This window comes from Pterocles gutturalis, unplaced genomic scaffold, assembly GCF_000699245.1.
Source record: "Pterocles gutturalis isolate BGI_N339 unplaced genomic scaffold, ASM69924v1 scaffold27644, whole genome shotgun sequence".
NCBI lineage: Eukaryota > Metazoa > Chordata > Aves > Pterocliformes > Pteroclidae > Pterocles > Pterocles gutturalis.
This window is the reverse complement of record NW_010129000.1, coordinates 8730-29889: the sequence shown is the minus strand read 5'-3', so window position 1 is coordinate 29889 and position 21160 is coordinate 8730. Positions and strand designations below refer to the sequence as shown.

Sequence of the window (21160 nt, the reverse complement as noted above, 5' to 3'; positions counted from 1 at the left end):
AGAGAACACCTACCAGACTAGTAAATAAGCAGAGGTAACAAAGCCTTTGCAGAGTTACGCTCTCCTACTCACTGGCTTCTTTCCCCTCAGCCCTGGGGAATGGGGGCTCCAGGACATTCTCGGGGGTCAGGGCCCCCAGGAGAGACAGGGGAGCAGCCGGCTGCGGCCAAGGGAGATGCTCTCTGTGATGGGATCTGCCCAGCAGCTCCCCTGAGACCGTTGCTATCACTTCTCCTATGCAATTTGATTCACTTTGGGTATTTCCCCCCCTTTCATGGATACCTTCCCATGTGAAACGCTGGGAAGCAATCAATCTGAGTTCAGCTGGAGCTGAGACTGTGCCCAGTGCTGGCAGCCTTCTGGGGCACAGACCTGAACTGGGGGCACCTCTGTCTCTCCTGTTCTCTTCCAACAGGCTTAGGAGAAAACAAAGGGATGTCCAAACAGCAGGGAAACGAAATGTTCTGCAGCTGTGCAGTCCTCTGCAGTGTTGTGCTAACTGTACTTTGATTCTCTGGTCTTACTGTTAATATTCAGCTGACGTTCCTGGGGAGGTTTCAGAGCAGCCTTCTGGGGAGTAAAAATATTAGAAAACAAATTACTTTGGCACAGCCACAGCGCAGCGTACTCCCCAGCCAAGCCCTGTACAGACACAACGACAGGACGTGGGCAGCACAAAGCCTAGCTCAGACTATCTGCAGCTACCCCACAACATGTCAGATGGGCCACTGGAGGAAAGAACATCAACAGTTTCTCTGCCTGGAGTTATCCAGCAATATGAGGTTGCTACGTGCGCACACGCAAGGAAAAATTAAGATCACTGAAGGTCTTTCCTCATCCTTTGACCTTGACACAAATCTCAGGTGTCTTACGTTTCTTTCAGGCTTTTACCCTGCCGGTGGGGATGTGAACTTTGGTACTTTTTCAGATCCCTGCTTCAAATATATGAGCACAGGCAGGGCTCCTGCACTCCATCAGCTTTTCATTGTTGCTTTAAACGTCAACATCGACACTTACCACAGGGGATGGATTTTTCTAGACACTGCCCTCTCTTTCCCAGCCAAAACCAGCTGAGGACCCAGTCCGTACCCTATGGTTATTGCCCCTGTAGTACCAGGGCAGGCAGGTCCCAGGCTCTGCAAGGCAGGCACCCAACAGGGACCTGAGTGTCTGACCAAAGGTGCAGAAAGCGCAGGTTACCAGCAGCGTACTGCTTCCCTCCCACATGGAATTAAGTCCTTCTGAGCAAGAGTTTGGCAAAATGGTCTCAAAGGTAGGCTGGAGGGGGGTAGTGGAGAAGGGATCATGCTGTGATCAGTGAATTTGCAACCTGGACCATGGACTGAAAGCCCCCGAGAAGCTCATTTAGAAGCAGTGAACTCATGGCACCTGGTGGTTAGCATCTCACCTGGGACAACAGGGTAACCAAGTGATGGAAAAGATCAGGGGAAGGAAGAACTGTGTCATGAAGTGATGACATCAACGCTTCAATGCCCTTTTCCTTTCTTTCAGCACAAGCCGGTTCAGCGAAGACGCGCGCAGCAAAGCCCAGAGGACATACAGCCCCGTTCACAGCCTGAAGGACCGATGGCAAGAGTGGGCCAACCAGCACATCACCACTCAGAAGCTGAACCCCTTCAGCGAGGAGTTTGACCACGAGCTGGCCATGTCCACGCGCCTGCACAAAGGAGACGAAGGCTACGGCCGGCCAAAGGAGGGAACCAAAACTGCCGAAAGAGCCAAGAGAGCCCAGGCCCACATCCACCGCGAGATCAGGGACCTGTGCTTCATCATCGAGTCCATGGCCGAGCCACGGCCCGACGGCAAGATCCAGGTCACCTTCGGGGAACTCTTCGAGAGATACGTTCGTATTTCAGACAAGGTCGTTGGGATTCTCATGAGAGCCAGGAAACACGGGCTGGTGGACTTTGAGGGAGAAATGTTATGGCAAGGACGGGATGACGATGTCATAATTACTTTATTAAAATGAGCATGCCACAACCAGAGCAACTTGTTTTGGAAAACCCTTCTCCGTGTCTCCCTTGCTATTAGCATGTGCACATTTTGAATACAGGATAGACAAGATTCCCTCCGTCCCCCGCACAGAAGAGACACTGAGCATTTTTCTAAACACGTATTTTGTAACTACTGCATGATAATGCAAGTATCCAAACGGATTTTTCTCTGTCCTAGGAGGGTTTGCAGGATGGTTCAGTTAATTACTACATGAAAAACAAAGAGAAAAATCTATATTGAGTATAAGCAGCTGATTATCAAACCCCAGAGGAATATAAAAAGCTACAAATAAATTCCAATTTTGACTTTTTTTACATTTAAGAACTTACCAGCTATTTAAACCAGGGTATCAGGAATATAAACCACGTCAGGAGTTGAATGACAATACAAACTCAGACCAAGTTTCTGATCATTGAAAGTGATCTTGTGCACATATTTCCTAATTAATTTATTTAAATGCATGTAAAAATAGTTTTAACAGAGAATGAAGGATATCGCATTCGTTTCCTTTACAAACAGGATATGCTAACACTACGGCAGTATTATCTTGCGGCAACTTACTGACACAACTTTCTCGTACATATCACTAAGATATAAGACAACTAAGACAAAATTCTTTTTATAAATGAGGTTTTATATTTAATGTATTTATATGACTAATTTATTAGATAGTTTCACATTTACAGTTACGGATGCTGGAGAGAAAACACCCAACAGACTGTAACGCACAAAAAAGTTTTGACCTGATGCTATACAGCAAATACCTCCTACACAACATGGGACAACGTATCATCTGGTTATCTAGGGAAACGCAGTTCCTACGAATACAGGGGCAAGTGATATGTAACATACGAAAACAGCAAGGCACCTGTACCATTGCATAGAGCAAAACCAGCGACTGCTACCAGCACCTTCCACTTGAATGTGCCTTTGGGAGAAGAGGCCCAGGAACAGGGCTCGTAACTAACAATCGGCTAAGGAAATCGGTGTTGGACATGGCACAGACATGCCGGCCTCCTTTTACAGCGTTTGCCATCTCAACCCTTCTGGTATCACAGAAACAATAAATGTCAGTCCAGGTGGTGCTGAGGAGCATTAAATGTTAATGAAGGGATACTTCTGCGTCTTAAAACCGTTTGTATCATGTACAAATCCGAGAGCCCTGTAGGGTCTACAACGCTTACCGGAGGGTATCAATCACAGTTGCTTTAAACCACTGCTGTAAAAATAGCTGCCCTGGTAAAAACGTGCTTCACGCGAAAAGCATTTGTTTCAGAGCGAGATGCCCAGGCAAGTATTGTGCATAATGAAAAATAAATTGTTTTTTTTTCTCCATAACATTCTTTCAAAGTGAAAGAGTAAATATCTTCTTACAGAAGAAAAGATGTATAAACATCTTGTCTCTGTGATAAAACAAGTATTGCTATCTTATGATGAGAGTACAGGTACTCCAGTTGGAAGCTCCAATGAACAAACAAATGAATTATTTTATAAGTTAGTGATACAAGAGCTAATGACTATGTGTATGGTAAGTCTATGTAAATCATTAACATTTCAGGCACAGTTATACATTGTGAGTTTTAAGGAAGAAAAAAAAAAACAAGATGGATTCAGTGGAACTTATTTAATGTTGTTTTCGTGAGATCTCTCAGACTTCTCAAGTTGACTCGCAAAGCTGACCTCTAACTGTAACACTCACATATCAGAATATTTACCTGCGTATCTTTACCTTATTCTTTCCATCTCTGTATAATGACCTGTATGGCCGTGTGAACTGTCCTGAGGAAAGCTGGCTGTCAAAGGAATACATGAACTATAAATAAAATCCTCAACTGATTATTTCTTGGGTTATTCCTCCCACACACTGGAGAAGAAATACACGTGCATATTCTGGGATGTAAAACATCAATAAATTGTTTCAAAATATAAGTACGTTCTCCTTTTCCCAGGCAATTAAAATACTTCCCTGTGAAGGTTTCTGTCCACAGCCCCAGAAGAAGATTTGAGAGTCCATGGAAATGAAACAGCTCCCACACAGAATACCTGCACACGTAATGTACACTACACGCACATCAGTGTGCAAGTGAATTACATATTTCTGCTCACGAGAGCTCTCATCCTGCCACAGGACAACACAGCAGATACAGCTCCCCACAGATTTTTTTTCAGTGTTAAGTTCACGTGTGACAAACTCTGCTTCTCGAATCTCAGTGTTTCCTAATGCCTTCTTGCACATCAGAACACCCAGATGTACGTGCGTCTATACCAACCATACAGGATAAAACCAAGATTATACATTTAGAGAAAGGTAACATTAGGTCAATTGACATTTAAGGGAAAAAAAAGACTAGCCTCCAAGCTCACAAGCCCTCTTCAAACCTCCCCTTGCCTTCAATTCCTCAGCTCACCTATGTAACGACACCATCACTGCTACACATCATGAACCTCTAGCTCCCTGGAGGTAACTTCCCAAGTCTGCCACTCTTCGTCATCCCAATGCAACATCGAAAACTTTATGCAATAACACACAGACTTCCATTTTTACACTCAAAATATTTAATTTCCAGTTGGGTAAGAAAACCACCCATGTGAGATGACTAATATTTGTCTCACACTGCCCTGCATCATTTATCGTTGAGCAGACGGTACGATGCAAAGCCTTCTAAACTGTGAAAATCATTTAAGATTCAAGTCCTGAATGGGGACTACTGAGGAGCATCCAAACCAAGATAATTGTTTTAATTTGAAACTGAGCAAGCAGTAAATGTTTTTACTCTTCTCCAAAGACTGGATTCCAAGCAAACACACTAACTCCCATACAAAAAGCACATCTAATGCGGTGTATGGAGGTGAGCGGGGGATACAACCACAAGCTGTATGTGAGAAATCACGGTGTTTTGGAGATTATACAGAAGCAGTAATTAACATAAATAGGATTTAGAGCTGAAAGATGATGTGGTAAGAATCCCCAGTACCTGAACAAAACATCAGGTTCATCACTGAATCCATCCGAGTACTGGATGCTGAGACACAGGCTTCTGGCACCAAACCCTTCCAACAGGCAGCTGATAAAGCGTCAGCATACGTCAAACCTCAACTCTTCACAGTCACAGAGGCAACCCTTGCCAGGAAAGATGGAAAGGAATGATACTGCAGAAAATTCATATTAAACTGAAGGCAGGAAACGGATCAAGGCAGTCCCCTTGATCTCATCTATATGATCTTTTACATGTATCGCACAGCATTTCCCTGTACCTTTGGTTAACACAGTTCCTGGTCTTTCCTTAGTAGCCATGCATTACTCTGGAGATCCTTGACACAGCTCCTCACATCACCAGGTGTTACCACAGTCGTTTATACTTTAACTCGTGTCTTTCTGTTCCTTAACTAATTTAGTATCTATCAAAGTGTGATTGCTATTGTACTGTGCACTATACTGTTCTTGATTGCCACTTTTTTCCCCCCCCTCTCGTGTACCTTTCCAAGACTGGTCCAATACTCAGACACTGAAGATTTTCTGTACTTTTATGTAATTCTTCCAAATATAGTTCTTTATAAAATCATTGACAGTAGCATTTAAAATCTAAAATAGGCTTTACTTGCCTAGGATAGAGACTAAGCATGTGAATTAATGGCTTTTGTCAGTAAGGGTAATCCAAGGTGCATTTTTTTTTTCTTGAGAATGGCTGAAGACAGTGTATTTCCCCCTAATCACTTCCCATTGGGTTTTCATAAACAAAAAAAATCCCCAGAAGGATGAGCAAATGCATCCTTTATGTTCAGTAAAGTTATTAAATGAACAGCAAAAATCTGCATTTGTGCTTCTAACAGAACTCCAACTTCTAAACAAACGCCAACTCACGTTTATTTTTACATATATTTAGATTTATTTGCTATACATCACTGTGAACTTATAGTACTTAAAATCCATTCCAGGATTTCTTTTGTTGTTGTAATAATCAGTCTTAACTCCACAAAGACAATAATACTGCTGTGGAAGACCAAAGGGGAGAAAAGCCATTTCCATTTATTTACAGTTCCTTATTTTGTAAACATTTAGTCTGCACATTGTACTCAGTTCTAATAAGGATCAAGAGCTATCCACAGAGACAGGAACCAAAGCCCTGTGTTTCTATTCCTATTGAGCATTAGCATATGATAGATGAAACGTCTGCCCTTTCTCATTACCATAGCAGTAAGCTGTCTTCAAATCAGTTTTTAAAACTTTCCAGAGATGTAAATATTCTGAAATAATATACAACTACATCTACTTAAGCCAACCCATTTGGCTTTTATTCCATTTCTAGAATAATTTAAAGTGCTATACGTAACCCGTCGATCAACACTTTTCTATAATAACAAAACTACTTTAAACATTAATTTACAAGATAATATACAATGTTCATCTGAAATAGCTGAAATTTCAGCACAAAGTCAGTCACTGTCACACTTAACAGCAATTTTTTTTGTTTTGTTTTTGCAGAACATAGAATAAAAGCTTTGAAACAAACAGTTTTCTTGAGCTGTTATTGCCACAATGGCTTATCAACTTTCCTACAAAAGTGGACAAGAGCTACGGGAACTGTATTCTAGCCTGTCTTTTTTTTTTTTTTTGAGGTCACATGACAGTAAGTTTGCATATTCCACAAGTCTACTGAATTACAATATTGTCTACCTATAGTACATTATTTCATTTTAATCAGAGCTGGTGCTAACTGTAAATTTACAACATAGACCCACTCAAAAACATCACAACGATTTTTTTCTTTGGACAGGAATAAGCTATATTCTTGGAGTTGAAGTGCTACACGGCTACAACAGTATAACAGTATATATCTGACGCTTTATGTTGAAGAAAGATGCATCTGTTTCTGTAATTTTAATGCCCTACTACAGCTACAGATTGTTCACAGAGTTTTGCTTACTTCAGCCTTTTAGTTTTGTGGAATTATCACATTCTTACATTCCCTTGCTGGAGGTCCTTGCCACGTAGCTCAGTACTGTCAATATTTGTCCCAAACCTGCAGATCGTTAACAGCATGTGCAAAACACTCTTTATACAATCAGCATGCAGCTACAACACGGAGTAACTGACTTTATTTTCTAAACATGAACAATAAACAAGACAAGTGGCACTGTTGACTTTGGGTCTCTAACCTCCCCATAGGGGTACCGGTATGGGTGAGTACCGGTATGGGTGAAGGAGGAATGCTGGGCTTTCAGCTCTTTGTGGCACCGCAGGAATTAACCCATCACTGGTCCAGACCAATCTCTGCAGCGCTGCTGCCAAATACCCACACACAGCTTTCTTCTTCCATAGGCTCACAGAGGGCAACTTCATTCACACACATCATTTGAATACAAAAATAATAACCTATATTCAAGGAAGCAGCCCCCAGCAGGATTAGAGAAAGGCGTGTGTGGGAAACCTGGGATGCAACTGTAAAAAGGGGAAGAAAATTTTTTAGGTTGCAAGGCTCAAAGTAACTGATGTTTAGTCCACACGGTCTACATTTTGTAAAAGTGTCTACAGCTTAGAAAAGGTAGGACAGTATATTACAGATGTGAGAGCATGGAAAAAAGTCTGCTATTTAAAAATAACAACTAGATGGGATGCTGAAAACTTACAAGAACCCAAAAAGGTGAAACGATACGTTATATTGCTCGTAGGGATTTTTGAGCTGCATTGATTCATGTCAGGTTTGGGACAATACCCTGTAGGAAATAGTTAAATACTCATTCAAAAGCCCAAATTTCTATGTCTTGAATGATGAAGTCTTCTCGCTTAGAAAGTGTATGATTCCCAAAGGTTTTACATGAATGACTTCTTCCATGGTAGAGATCACCATCAAGCCAAAGAGCAAACTCCCCTCTGCAAGACAGACAAAGTATTAAAGCAAAAGACTGAGGGGGTAAGCATTCAACTTAGGAATGTATTTTTCATTCAGAATTCAGGAACAAGGAGTAATTATAGAATTCATTTTCAACACAAGCACCTCATTGGGATTATCCCTCTTTCATTTATTCTGAAATAAAAAGCTAACCAGAACTCCTCAGTCTTCAGCCCCTTCCATTTATATTAAGAAAAAGGCAAACCAGCACTCGTAAGAAGAATGGTGGTGACAAATAAAGGAAACATTCTAGAAGCTGATGCACTTGCACAGGGGGAAACAAGGGGTATAATATATAACATATATATAAAAAACATGTTTGTCATATATATATATATAACATACAGTTACTGAAGATACTGGCATGTCTTGGGATGGTCCAGTTTCAATTCAAGCCTCTTCTAGTTACACATAACTTTCACATTCACATGCCTTCAGAATCCCACTATCATGTGTCAATCCCGAATATACCAGGGCACAGACTCACGCAGAGCACGCAAAGCATCGTCACCCCGCAGGGCTGAAACCTAACGCCACACTGCACTGAAGAGAAAGCCCCTGTTTAAGTTTCCCCAACACAGGAAGCTAAACATCCGACATACTAAATCTTTCCTGGCTGGTAACTGTTGAGTCCTGAGATACCAAACTGCAGTAAATTCCCAATTTTCTTTTCAAAGGAGTACAGACACACACTTTTAACAGACTCTAATAACAAAAAGAAATTTTAACTCACCCTCCTCCACCAAAAGCAAGGGAGTCCATGTCTCCTTTAATGAAGAACATGTTGTCTCCTGTCCACTTGAAAACCTAATGAAAAAAAAAACCAAAGCAACTCAAATCAGACTAGCAAGTTAAAATACCTGAACTCTGTTTGGGTGGAAGGGAAACCAAACATCAGTGAAGACAAACTACGGGTGGGGCTACAGGCCAATCTAATGAAGTTACCAAGTTCATGCCGAAAATTCAGAGAACAGGGATATGCAGATGAAAAGTTATTTTATACTACTTAAAATAACACCTTTCCAAAATAGGTGGTCTTTGAGCACCGAAACTTCTACACAAGGCAAATACCAAGAAAATATGCTTAGGTTAGATTATATGCCCTTTAAAAGGATGTAGTTCGTGGATTTTCAGGCAAAGACCTGACAGAATTTAGAATTGTAGAAAAATCTTCAAAATCTTTCCTATTTTTCACTAAGCAAACACTACAGATTTACTATGCACTTATGGATTCCGTGGAAAAACTAGTGTGATGACATTGTTTTGGCCAACTCCTAGAATTTTTCAGATTATTTACTGTTATTCAGTAAGTACCTTAAGATAATGCATTTGGGAGAAAAAAGCAGAAGCCTAAAACTTACCTCAAAATCTGGAGAGAAAGTGAACATAAAGGTCTCCCCCGTGCCGTAAAAGCCATCACTCACTTTAAATGGTTCAGATGCTAGTGCACCAAAAACCTGTAAGCAAAAATATGCAAGAGAAAAATACTTTAAAACTACACAGCATCTGAGAGTCTCCAATAATAGTAATTGAGTATTATTAGAATACTCAAGAGAGGATGTTTGCTACTCAAATGGTGAGATGTAATCCACTTTCTAGAATTCATACCCCAGTCAAAGGAGAATAGAGCACAACTACAGAGACTCAAGGAACAAAAATTCATTACACAGCAAAGATCCCAGGGCCCTTGAATGGGAGAGAGATGTTGGCTGTGGCCACACAAAGCCAAAAGCAGCACTGGCGGCGCCTGCCAATGACATTCCAGCCTAACAAGATCTTCTAGAACCAGAAAGTTTTAGAGACGATATTTCTCATGCTTTAAGTTCATTTAAAAAAGAATATTAAAAGCAAATTCAGTAATTGGGTGTTATGAGCATCCTGCATTGTGACAGTGAACTTGTATCATTAAAGTATTTCCTAGAAATGTCGTATGTCATAGGTTTGCTTGACAGTGAAACGTTTTTAAAAGCCTCTACATAACTACCACGGGGAAAAAACCAGCTCAATACACACCACTTTATCTCCCATGATGGACTGAAGTGCAAGCTATTCCTTCACACTCCAAACATATTTCTTGATGGCTGCCCTAACTCCATGCAAACATTTTCCTACCTGTCCATCACTGTCCTTGATAACCAACAGCACAGGTGTGTCCAATCCCAGCATACTTCGATACAAAGTCTTCAAGCTCATGCCATGCTTTGCAGTACTGTAGACCAGAGTCCATGGATATCCAATGGTCCGCGGCGGAAGAGACTTTGTGAGCTGTTAACAAGATAACAGGCCTCTTATTTAAAACATATTGTACTATTCTTAAGAATATATTATGTATAAATTAAAGCTGATTATATTCTCCTGGACTGCTACAAGTGGCCTTAAAAACTAGTTTAAAACTTCAGACCAATGCTGAAGTTTCACATGTATTTTTAATATCCCTGGTCAAGCAGATTTCTTCTCCCAGCTCTACCAGTGACCTGCAGGAGAATGATTTACAGACTGAAGATGATGTATTTGGTAAGGTCTCTAGAAGGTTTATCTAAAGACAGCAAGAGCACACAGTTATTCTTGCATAGCACACAGTTATTCTTGCATAACAATACTCTGGGGAAACAGACCACTCAAGCCAACAGGTAAGAAGCTGAAGGGTGAAGCACGTTTGCTCTCCTGTTTCTCTGCCTTTGGACACAATCAGCCTTGATCCAAATCTTCAATAACCACATTTAATGAGGCAACTGTACACTGGACAGCAAGAACTGCAGTGAAAGCCAAGCTGTTTTCAAGAATGAAATAAGGCCAGAGACAGACTAGTGTTGTCATGGTGTACTGGAGTCATGGTAAGAAAACAAAGCAACATTTTAGCGACGAACTGTGTTGTGCTCATGCATTTAATACCACACAAGAACTTCCCACCAGTGCGTTTTACACTATGGTCTTAGCGTTTGTGATAAATTCATGTACAATGCTAAAAAAAAAATGACATGTGTAAGTTCATACCTTTTCAATCTGTTCTGGCTGTAGTAATTCACTGGGATCGCTAAGGTTTGGCCGGAATGCTTCAGGCTCCAGGTCTGTTTTGATACTTGTTGCCTGTTTTGAATTGCTGTCTTCTCTTGTTGTTATCTACAAAAAGAACAACAAGAAAATAAGTATTCACAATTCTACTGGCAGGGAAGAGAAGCTTTGCAGGTTTAGGATCATGCAGTTACTGATTTACAGTTACGCAACTCCTTCAAAAGTTAAGAAATCCATTAGGTTTGATCTGACCAAGATTTCCACTGCTTCCAACAGCCAGCTGGTACTCATCTACATACTAAAAATAAATGGCACAGGCACCTTCTCAGGAGAAAGCTATGGTTTTATGCCAAAAAAAAACAAACCAAAAAGTCCTCACACACAGGTGAATAACTTCAAATGGTTCTCAGAGGTCAGCTTACACTGTGCTTGCATTTTAATACTAATATAGCATTTACATTAAATGTAATTAAGAAAGCCAGCCAGAAAAGGAACTGAAACTTCAACATGGACACTTCTCAGCAGTTTCTGAATCAATACTCTTTTAGAATACTTGTGAAAGTTTTCAGACATGCAGCAGACATGTGGAAACATCACCACCGAGTATTCTGAGTGAAGCATCTGAATGGAGCCCTAGGAAAATTGCTGCTCCATAAGCTGACCTGCTGGAGTACTTACTGGAATTAAAGAAGAAAGAATTGAAAAGGTGGGGAGGGCAACACAGAAGTGTCACTAATGCTGCTTAGTGAGCTTTGGGCTCTGGCAAAGGTGCACTATGCATGAATGTCCTGGAGCAGTATAACTGCCCCATACATCTACCTTATTGAGTTGCAGCCCATCACCATTTAGTGGCCACAAAACTCAGATATCATGGGTCACGACAGCTCCTTACCCCAGGCCACAGTCACTGGCACTTTCAAGATAAGAGTGCCACACGCTGAGAAGTAGACTAGCTGAGCTCCAAACAGGTTTCCTTCTCTAACTCTTGCTGCAGGGACAGTTAAAGCTTGCTGTGGGGACAGTGAAATCTGACAGAGGAGTAGGACAAAATGAAGGAAGTTAGTAACTTAAGCCACTGCAGCAAGACTTCCAAAATGTTGAAAGATTTGCTAAAAAAAAACAAACTTAACAAGAATGAGTGTATCTGAGTAATTTATCAGCCCAAGCCAAGTTACATTAAAAGTCTGACCGTCCAAATTATTTAAAGCCTGAATCCTGAGAATTTCAAGACAATTCCTGTTAAAAGCACCTGCCAACTCCAGAAGAACAACCAGGGTTTGCCACACACCTCAGACTCTGAACACACAGGACACCACTATGGTCTTTCACATGCCACCACAATAAACTTTGCCAATTTTTGTTAAGAAAGTTTTCTTGGTTACCAAAAGAAAAGCCAAACCAAAGAAAACCCTGACGCAGATAAAAATATTCAAATACATCCAGCTGAGACAAAAAAAGGATATCCCTTTCCTCTCCTTCAAGAACCATGAAAAGTTACTATCATAAACTCCTGTTACTTAAATTAGGCTTATAAAGTCAAAGTATCAAACAACAACTTAATTAAAATATTAATTCTTAACTCAAGAAAAAGCATGCTTCAATAAAGTGAGGATCATGCAAACAAAAAGCTCAAACATTCCATCTTTCAATGGAAGGGAAAAAGAATTTCCAATGTAAACTATGCACCAATTTCTGTATCACAACAAATATATATTTCTCTTTACAGCTTCACGCACAAAAAGATGTCCCACAGACTGTCACACAACTATCATGTGCCATCTATAAAACATGCCATTTGGTAATCCAGTTCTTTTCTACTACCTTGAATGCCTTTCATCCATCATACATGACTGCTTCAGCTCTATAGAAGTTCGGTATTGTTCAGGTATACAGCAGAAAGCTTATTCCCTTTATTATTCTTAATTCTGATTACAGTGCACCAAGCAAGACATGAATAATTTGGATTGACGAAGTGTGGGGGAACTTGTGGGTTTGGTTTTTTTGCCTTTAAAAGTTATTATCATTACAGTAAAGCAACTTTCTTCTAGGAAGAACACTGCTTTGTAGAAGTGGACAAAGCTGAAAGGTATTTGGAAAGAGCTCTTGCACTTCTAGGATATTAATACAACCAATCTCCACCACCACTTGACAGAAACAGAACTGGTTTTTTGTTTTTTTTCACCTCAAGTGAAAATTTTGATTCCATCAAAATTTGTTTTGCAAATTGTTTTTCTCATAAAACTGCAGCTTTTGGGTTCATGCTCATTATCAATTTCTGTAGCCATACTACCTACAGAACATTCTGAAGCAATTAATTACTGATTATTAAACAAATTGAAATAAAAGAGCTAAGAATATCTTCTTATGTATAATTACATAATATATAAAAAAAGCCAAGATCAAAGTGAAAAACCACAACTGAAACTTTTTACCATTTCTCAGTCAGTTACTACAGGAAAACTCAATGCTTCTAAGGAGTTCTAAGCTATGCTTCCCATCTAGAAGTTATATATGATGTACACAGCAGCTACCAATTTTATAATTATCAAAGAACTAAGGAACACCTAAAGAGAATGCAAATACCAGTCTAAGTCCATATTAGTAAACCTTCGAAACTGCAGTACTGTTTCTGGAGCAGGCAGTTCCATTACCAGCTCCGTGTACGTGATGTTTGCGTGTTGAACTGCTTCAGTTACCTGCTTACACAACAGGAAAGATACTCACCTCTTCCACAGGAGTTGGGAAGCTCCATACTCGCCAAGTACTGAGATTCTTAACGAAAGATTCCTACATCAAATTAAACACCCATGCCACAGGGGTTTGGATTCTTCACCTGGTTTGCATTCTTTTTAGGGAAGCTTCTATCTAACACAACACACCAATCTACAGTGGAAGTTAAAACACATCACTACAAGTCAAGCAGTACTGAGAACAAATTTTCAAGTTCTGACAGAAAATTCCTGTTTGAAAAAGTCAGAAGTAATAATTCCATCATTAAATTACTGATTCCATCGTAGCACTGTGCAATCAAATACATCCAAAACAAAGGAATTTTCTGCTGGATCCTTGTAGTGCTGTAGACAAGACAAACCCACTGAGTGTGGGACTTGCCCTGATCAAAGACACTACAAAGAGAGATGGTTTAGTATCTAGAGACGGGGTTTAAACTACTGAAGAGGGCACCTGGAGACGTCTGCAGAGTGTGCGCAGTTCTTCGCTATTTAGAGCATCGATCCTGCGGTGATACTCAGCCACTGACACTACCTGAATATGGAGACAGGAAGACAATAATTCCACCGACAGTTGAAGAAAAGTAAAAAGGTAAGAAAGAAAAAAGTGGAGGAGAGTAACAAAGGGAAAATGTGCAATGATAACAAACAAACAAGAAGTGCTAGAAGATGTTTGTTTCTGCAAGGACAATGTGCATGGAGGTGACTTTGGACTATGAGTAGACACAGCAAACATACAAATTAAACACTGATGGCACTAGCAGCCAGATGTATCTCACTGCTCTAGGATGAGCATAAAACTGATAGAGGAGTGCACAAAATTACCAACGTTAGGACACTAAATGAAAAGTCAGAGTCGCATGCCTCAACCCACACTCTTCAGTCCAAAGCCCTCTCGAACACTCTTTACACCCAGCTTCCTGAATCCTGTGAACTTGGTTTGCTATCCTATCTGGCAGTGAAGATACAGCTAAAGACAAGGCAGCGAGACTGAAGTTTAGTAACTCCCCAATACCACCTCACAGTGTCTTTATCCTGGACTTTCTGCTCACCTCCAAAGTTCCAGGTGAATCCACCAACACATCCACTCCAAACGGCACCTCCACTTTGGCATGAGGTGTACAGACAGAAAGCTTTGAGTCAGAAAGCTCTACGACATGCTGCTCTGGTGAAACAAGCTGGCTAAAGGACTACAACAGTCACTTTGATGTAACTACAGCAAATAACGTGATTTTGAGAACAACTCAAAATCATCATTTGTATGAAAGCATCTTAAAACAGCTGGTGGAGAGATTAAATGGATGTCCCATGTAGCAAGAGTGTATTAAAAACTTCTAGAGCCTACCACAGTGCAAAGGAAGATAACCACAAGTCCAGCAGCTCCCCATCTACCTGCCCCTTACTACAAGGAGTCTGGCCAGATACTCGCCACTGTCCTGAGTACAGAGCCCACAGTCATGCATGACCGGCTCCTGAGCAGCGACGGTTCACTCTACCCCATGCAACTGCAAGGCAAGGAGAAAGGAATACTTGTGACATCCAGTTCTATTACTGAATTATCAGTAATTACTAGCACTCAATTTATTTCTGCCATTTTCTACTGTTCTCTTTAAAAAAAAAAGGAAAATTGTTGTAAATTGTATTGATTTGTGCATTCTCAAAGTAGTTACGCAAAGCTTTAACAGCGTTCCACTCAAGCATGCAAAGGATAGTGTACTTTTATCCCTTTATTTGCTTTAACAGTTCATTGCAAATCACATTGTTCACAGCAGCACCTTAAGAATGTAATCCTGAAAAGCAATGCCATGAAGAGCCTTTAGCCTTGTTGCTTCTCTAAGCTCAGCCCCTATCACATGAGAGGCAGTAGTTAACAACGGGCCATAAAGGTGTGGCTACTTAAGGAGATTCTTGCAAAAAAAAAAAAAACCTCATGATCCCTGACACAATTATGTAGTTGCAGTTTCACATGCTGGAACGTGACGATTTTACAGGCAATGCCATCTTGCCTTTGACCTGCCAAACCCATTGTCACCACCCTGCACCTGGGAACTGCTTATTGACGCTTTTGCTCAGTGACCAAGCGCTGACACACCCTTTCACATGCCACGGGGGTGCCTGCATCCTTGGAACAGCGTGCACAAAGCTTTCTTTATAAATTTCTTACCTGAGAGAAACATGAATACTTATCCAAGTATGCACACAGTGACAGCTCCTTGGCATCCTGTACCTGCTGCACACCTGTCTCATTAATTAGAAGCTTATTCCATTTTATAACCTGGTTTAATTCAAAGTATGCTTATGCCATTCCCTCTTCAATCAGGATTTCTTGATTTTCCTTCCTTGGAGTCCTATTAATCCTCTATTCTATCTCACCAAGCTAAATAAAGCAGTGATTTTCTTCCTTTCCCCCCTGCCCCTACATCAGCCCTGGGTTCTCCTGAGCACTCCAGGAGCTACTTTCTACCTCATTCCACTTTCAGCTTCCATTCTTCAACACAGAACTTCATTAGTTTTTCACACGGTATTAGAAACACCTGGAAAACAAGGTTTTTCATTTGTGGTAGTCAAATGCGGCTCTGTATGCATCATGCTGGGCTGTGGTTTTCAGTACACTGTGCCTCTTTGTAACAAAATTCTTTCATTTTTGGGTAGGTAGCAGTGGATGCCATTTATCTGTATTCCACCCAGGCTTTTGATTCTATCCCATAGTCACCCTGCAATCAGGTCATTTATGTATCAAATGCGTGAAGAACAAGGCTGAAAAGCTGGCTGGACCACTGGGCTCACAGGCTTGATGTTATCAATGGTTAAGGACTGGAAGGGGCTTTCCAGGGAGGCTGCACAACCTGCATCCTTGGAGGATTTCACAGTTTGACTGAGCAAGGTCCTGAGCCAACCTGAACAAGTTCTTACAGTTAAGTCCTTAAGGTACAGGACAAGGCCTTCCAAATTCCAATACAGTCCATGTCCTTACCCAGAAACAGTCAGATCACCCAGAACCACAGCGACCTAAGGATTCTGCACAGGATTCAGGAGCAGAGCTCCCTACAGGAGACGGCTGTGTGCTCTGTTCACTGCACTCTTACCTCTGCCCCATCAGCATCCAGCTTCCTTCATACCAAAAGCTACTTCTTGAGGATTAGGAAATACTCCTAAGGACCCTCTGTTGTCTCCCTAGTTATTTTCTGCTTCAAAAAGAATGTGGGAGAAGAGAACAGTTAAACCCCTTACGGTCAATCTGGGCACCAGCTGGAACAGACTGAAACAAAGTGTAGAGCCAAGAGATTAGGCAAAAACGATCCTGCTTAGGGACTTGGAATAGTCTACCACTGGACAATCCCAAGGGCTAACCAAGTTTGGAATGACAGAGGATATATCCTAAGAGAAATAATACTACCTGCTCTATTCATAGCAACACCACTGCTGAGAACACGAGTCACGGCTCCTGCAGCATCAACACCCTCCGGCTGGACTCTCCGCACCACACACATCGGAGTTAACGGCTCGGCAGAACACACAGCAGTTCTGATATTTAATGCAGAAGTCAAACTGAGGGTTTGCATACTAATGGTTCAACCTATCAAGAGGCTTAGGAGTCTCCTTTTGGAGAAACTCATGTTTCTAAACCTTGTTTTTCTGGAAGCATGTCAGAGCACCTCATTCTGGCAAGCTGTGCTGGCACACACAGTGAGCAGAACAGAAATCCAAATCCCCAACATTGGCCTTCACCAATCCATGTGAAAACACAGTGACAGTTGTTTGAGTGTCCATGAAGGACAGTTTGCCGTGCAGACAGTGACACATCAGCCCTTTCAGCCCTGGTCACACCAACCTGCTACACACAGAGCTGGGAACATGGACACTGCTGACCCCAGCGAGGAACCCCTCTGCCCCGTTAACAAGGGCACAACGGACACACACACACTTAACGTGTGTTTGCTAACAGGGTGGTGGAATTGCTGCCCTCAAACCACATGCAGCTGAACTTTCAGAGTTCAGAAGTAGCTGCAGATACCTCCTCAGAGAAAGGGAGGGTCTTATCAGAGCTGAACAGTGCTTCTGAAAGATCAGATGGAGCCAGCCTAACAGCCTAAGTGGTGCTCTTCAGCATAACTTCTCCATACCCTCATGATTAACCACGAATACGAAATAAAAAACAAATATTAGGAGAATGAAAGATGAACAATTTTATGTTTGTGTAAAATGAGGTGACCTGCAAGCTTCATATACATTATTTCTCAAGAGTCAAAGAGTTTCTCCTTTAAACTTCCACGATATTTAATTGAAAAAAAAATAAATGCCAATGTAATTTTATCAGGTTATTTACAAAGTTACCCCAAAATATCAGTCCATCTCCAATCCACCAGTAAATGGGGAGGGGGAAGAAAAGATCAAACCCTTTCTAGAGGCTCTAAGTATCTTCCAAAGATAAGTATCTTCTACCATTATGAATATTTTAAGAGAAAACACTAACTTAATTTTCCAGACAAATTTAGTTTCCTCCCAAAATGCTAGATACTGCCTGAGAGAAGGCAATACTGAGGAAGCAGTCTTCTCCATCAGAAACAGGATGACCTGGGACATATTGATTACATTATTCTAATGCATTAATGCACGAGGGTTTACCACATCAGACACACAGTTACAAGGCATCATCCTGAAAAAAAACCCCTAAGAGTAATTTAATTAGATTAATTTTTAATGAGTGTGGCAGCAAAGATAACAATTTTCTATCTGATGTGGTTTTCAGACAATTCAGCTCCCTGTCACTCTGCTGGTGACAAGGAAGGGACGATACCAAAGACAGACACTTGAAGCATAGGGGAGAGACCAGAGGATCAAAGGACCCCCCTCAATTGGCTCCACTGCAGTTCTTTCTCTCCTTCAATACCTTTAAACTGGCTGTCTCAGAACTGTTCTGCACACCAGGCTGTTTTCATCAGCCCAGTACACCACATGACAGCAACGTTCTCCCTACGGTCAGTATTGTCCCCACAGCTTTGCAGGATGGGCTGTTATCCCACAGCAACCCAAGCCATAATGAACATCTGAAGAGAGAGTAAAATATCTGGAATAACCAGAATTAATAAATGAACTTGAATAGAAAGCAATGAAATCCTGCAGCACACAGTCTCACACCAAGTCTGGAAACCTTTTTAACAAGATATTTTTTAAACATATAAGAAATCACTGATTTGAGAGAGGTGATAACACCAGCAAGAGAACTAAATTTAACATGGGCAAACATGAAACAAAGTTCAGGACGTTAGTGCAAAGCGCTAAGACTTATGAAAACTGCTTTGTTAAAGAGACAGGTCAGGCAACTTGACTCCTTTTGTCCAAAGGAAAAAAAAAAAACCACCAAACCTAACCAATCTGCAGCATTAGCAATAAAACGCAGCTCTCTGGCAAAACCATTCAAGGAAGTTTCAGCACTAGCAAGCAGAGAACCCAGAGGTTCCATAACTATAAAACAAAACTTGGTATGGAAAGATGACTTCAAAAGATCTTTGTAGCAGTATTATTGGATGGATGCAACCTTGCAGTTCTGACATCCCCAGGAAAAAAGGACTAAATCCTAATTTTTCACATGTAAGCCCCTGGTACCATCTATCTCCATGACATCTGAAGAACTACAGCCGTTAGCTGACCAACTACAGTTCAGCAATTGATGATGACTCTCAGAAGTTGGGCAAGTCTCAAATCATTCAAGCTATTAAACCCAACCCTACTTTAATACCCTTTGGTAATATCTTAAGAACATAAAAGCCAAAGATCATTTTTCATTGGTTTTGTTCCCTTTGGCTGTGCTGCATATCAAAGCTCTGCCAAGCATTCAGACAAGCATTCCCAGAGAAAGAAATCCACCTTTTGTTCTCTTGCATTGTCTGATGTCTTTTGTCTAAAGTGCTGTGACAGAAAGAATGGTTGCCTGCATTTCTGACATTCTAGAAATTCATTGGCGTCTGGTCCTGCTGTACAATAGAGACACACAGTAAACAGCACAAAGATTTACTGAAGAAGTGGGAAGACAACAGTACTGACTTTGTGAAGGGGAGCATCGTGCATTGGTTAGTCACCAACATTTTAACCCGTTATCCTGGGAAAGTATCAAACCTCTAGGATGCTCAGCCTAAATGTACTTTGTTACCATGAAAATAACAAAGGCCTTGCAGGTAAATAATCCCAGGAGATTCAGCTGCTTCAAAGCAGCCGCCTGATTTTGCTCCATCACTCCATTTGGTGCAGCACTTACGTTATTTCATGTCAGACGCATTTTCACCCAAATTTCAAAATAACCACTAATGAAACATTTAGTCAAAAACCTGTACTTCATACACGCTGCCAGTCTCTTTAATACGCTTCCCACTTTGTTTTGCATAGCACAGAAGTAATGGTACCAATGCTCGTTCCTTCTCTTCTATAGGGTTACGCTTGCACGTGAGCTGTATGATTGTTCATTGACAGAAAAAACCCAACTTCAAGAACAGAGCATGTCCTGTCGACATAGCAACATTTAAAAAATATTCCATCATATTTCCATACCCTTTTTTTTCCAATTTGACTTGTTTTACACATTAAAATAACCTGATCTCTACCTCCCTCACAGCAAAGATTCTCAGTCTTCTCCAGTTCAGCCTCTCCTCAAGAGCTGACACCAATGGCTTTTACTAGCATAGTTGGACCCTGGCTAAAATGAAGCACTGGTTGTAAGGGAAATAATTATACTTTAATTAGCTGGGCAAGATATATCTCTTAGAGATACATATTAAAGAACACATTCTTGGTAAACTTCAGTAAAATTTTACCCTGTTACACGGTATGCTGAAATTACAGTTAATTTAGGAATTATACCTCCATTGCCACAGAGGAAAATTAAGATCCTCTTATTTCAAAAATGTTTTGTTACTTAGGAACACATGCTTACAGAACCAGTTGTTGTCAGATGACAATTTCCTATTCTGCAAGTAACCTGGCTACAAATAAAGATCAAAATAAAAAACAAAGTCAACAGTACAAGTGTATACCAAAACCCAGAGATCTGTAACTCTTAAAAAGATGGTAAAAAGCCTGTAACAAGCTGCATCTGAATGAAAAATACCTCCCAGATCTAGCAGCTGGTAAAAGCACAACAATACATTGCCAAGATCACCTCCTCCCTGTCCCCAAGATGTTACTGTTTCCCAAGTTTCACTGAGAACCTTCTCCTTTACATACTGCTACAAACCTAAGTCTTTTGGGGGAAAATAACACTGAAAGAACACCACAGTTGCTTTCATAAATCTAATTAGCTGTAAAAGCAGCGGCATTGGTCCCTTCCTTCATTGTAAACATGAGAGTGGACTACAGCATACTCACCCCATCAATCACACTGACTTCTGAGAATGTATAATCAAACGGTAACTAATGGAGATTTACACTTTTCTAATTAAATGCGAATGCAATCTACTGTTCACAGTATTTAGCTATAAATCACATTTTTGTTGAAAAAAATGCTTTAGTCCAAAGGAA

The 21160-nt window shown here is 40.9% G+C and overlaps 2 protein-coding genes across 2 annotated transcripts in view; one reads left to right on the top strand and one right to left on the bottom strand.

The window, feature by feature from the left end:
* The window catches only part of ABRA (actin-binding Rho activating protein), a 5743-nt gene extending 3753 nt beyond the window's left edge, over positions 1–1990 (top strand). The window contains exon 2 of the mRNA XM_010079820.1: positions 1513–1990. Coding sequence (XP_010078122.1) covers positions 1513–1990 — 478 coding nt within the window. The remainder of the gene's footprint in view (positions 1–1512) is intronic.
* A 5546-nt stretch (positions 1991–7536) lies between these two features.
* Positions 7537–21160, bottom strand: part of LOC104466421 (oxidation resistance protein 1-like) — a 13892-nt gene continuing 268 nt past the window's right edge. The window contains exons 2-7 of the mRNA XM_010079819.1: positions 14103–14183; positions 10902–11027; positions 10020–10172; positions 9269–9364; positions 8641–8714; positions 7537–7888 (exon numbers count right to left, since the gene is read on the bottom strand). Of these exons, the coding sequence (XP_010078121.1) occupies positions 7753–7888; positions 8641–8714; positions 9269–9364; positions 10020–10172; positions 10902–11027; positions 14103–14183 (666 nt within the window). The 3' untranslated portion in view covers positions 7537–7752. The remainder of the gene's footprint in view (positions 7889–8640; positions 8715–9268; positions 9365–10019; positions 10173–10901; positions 11028–14102; positions 14184–21160) is intronic.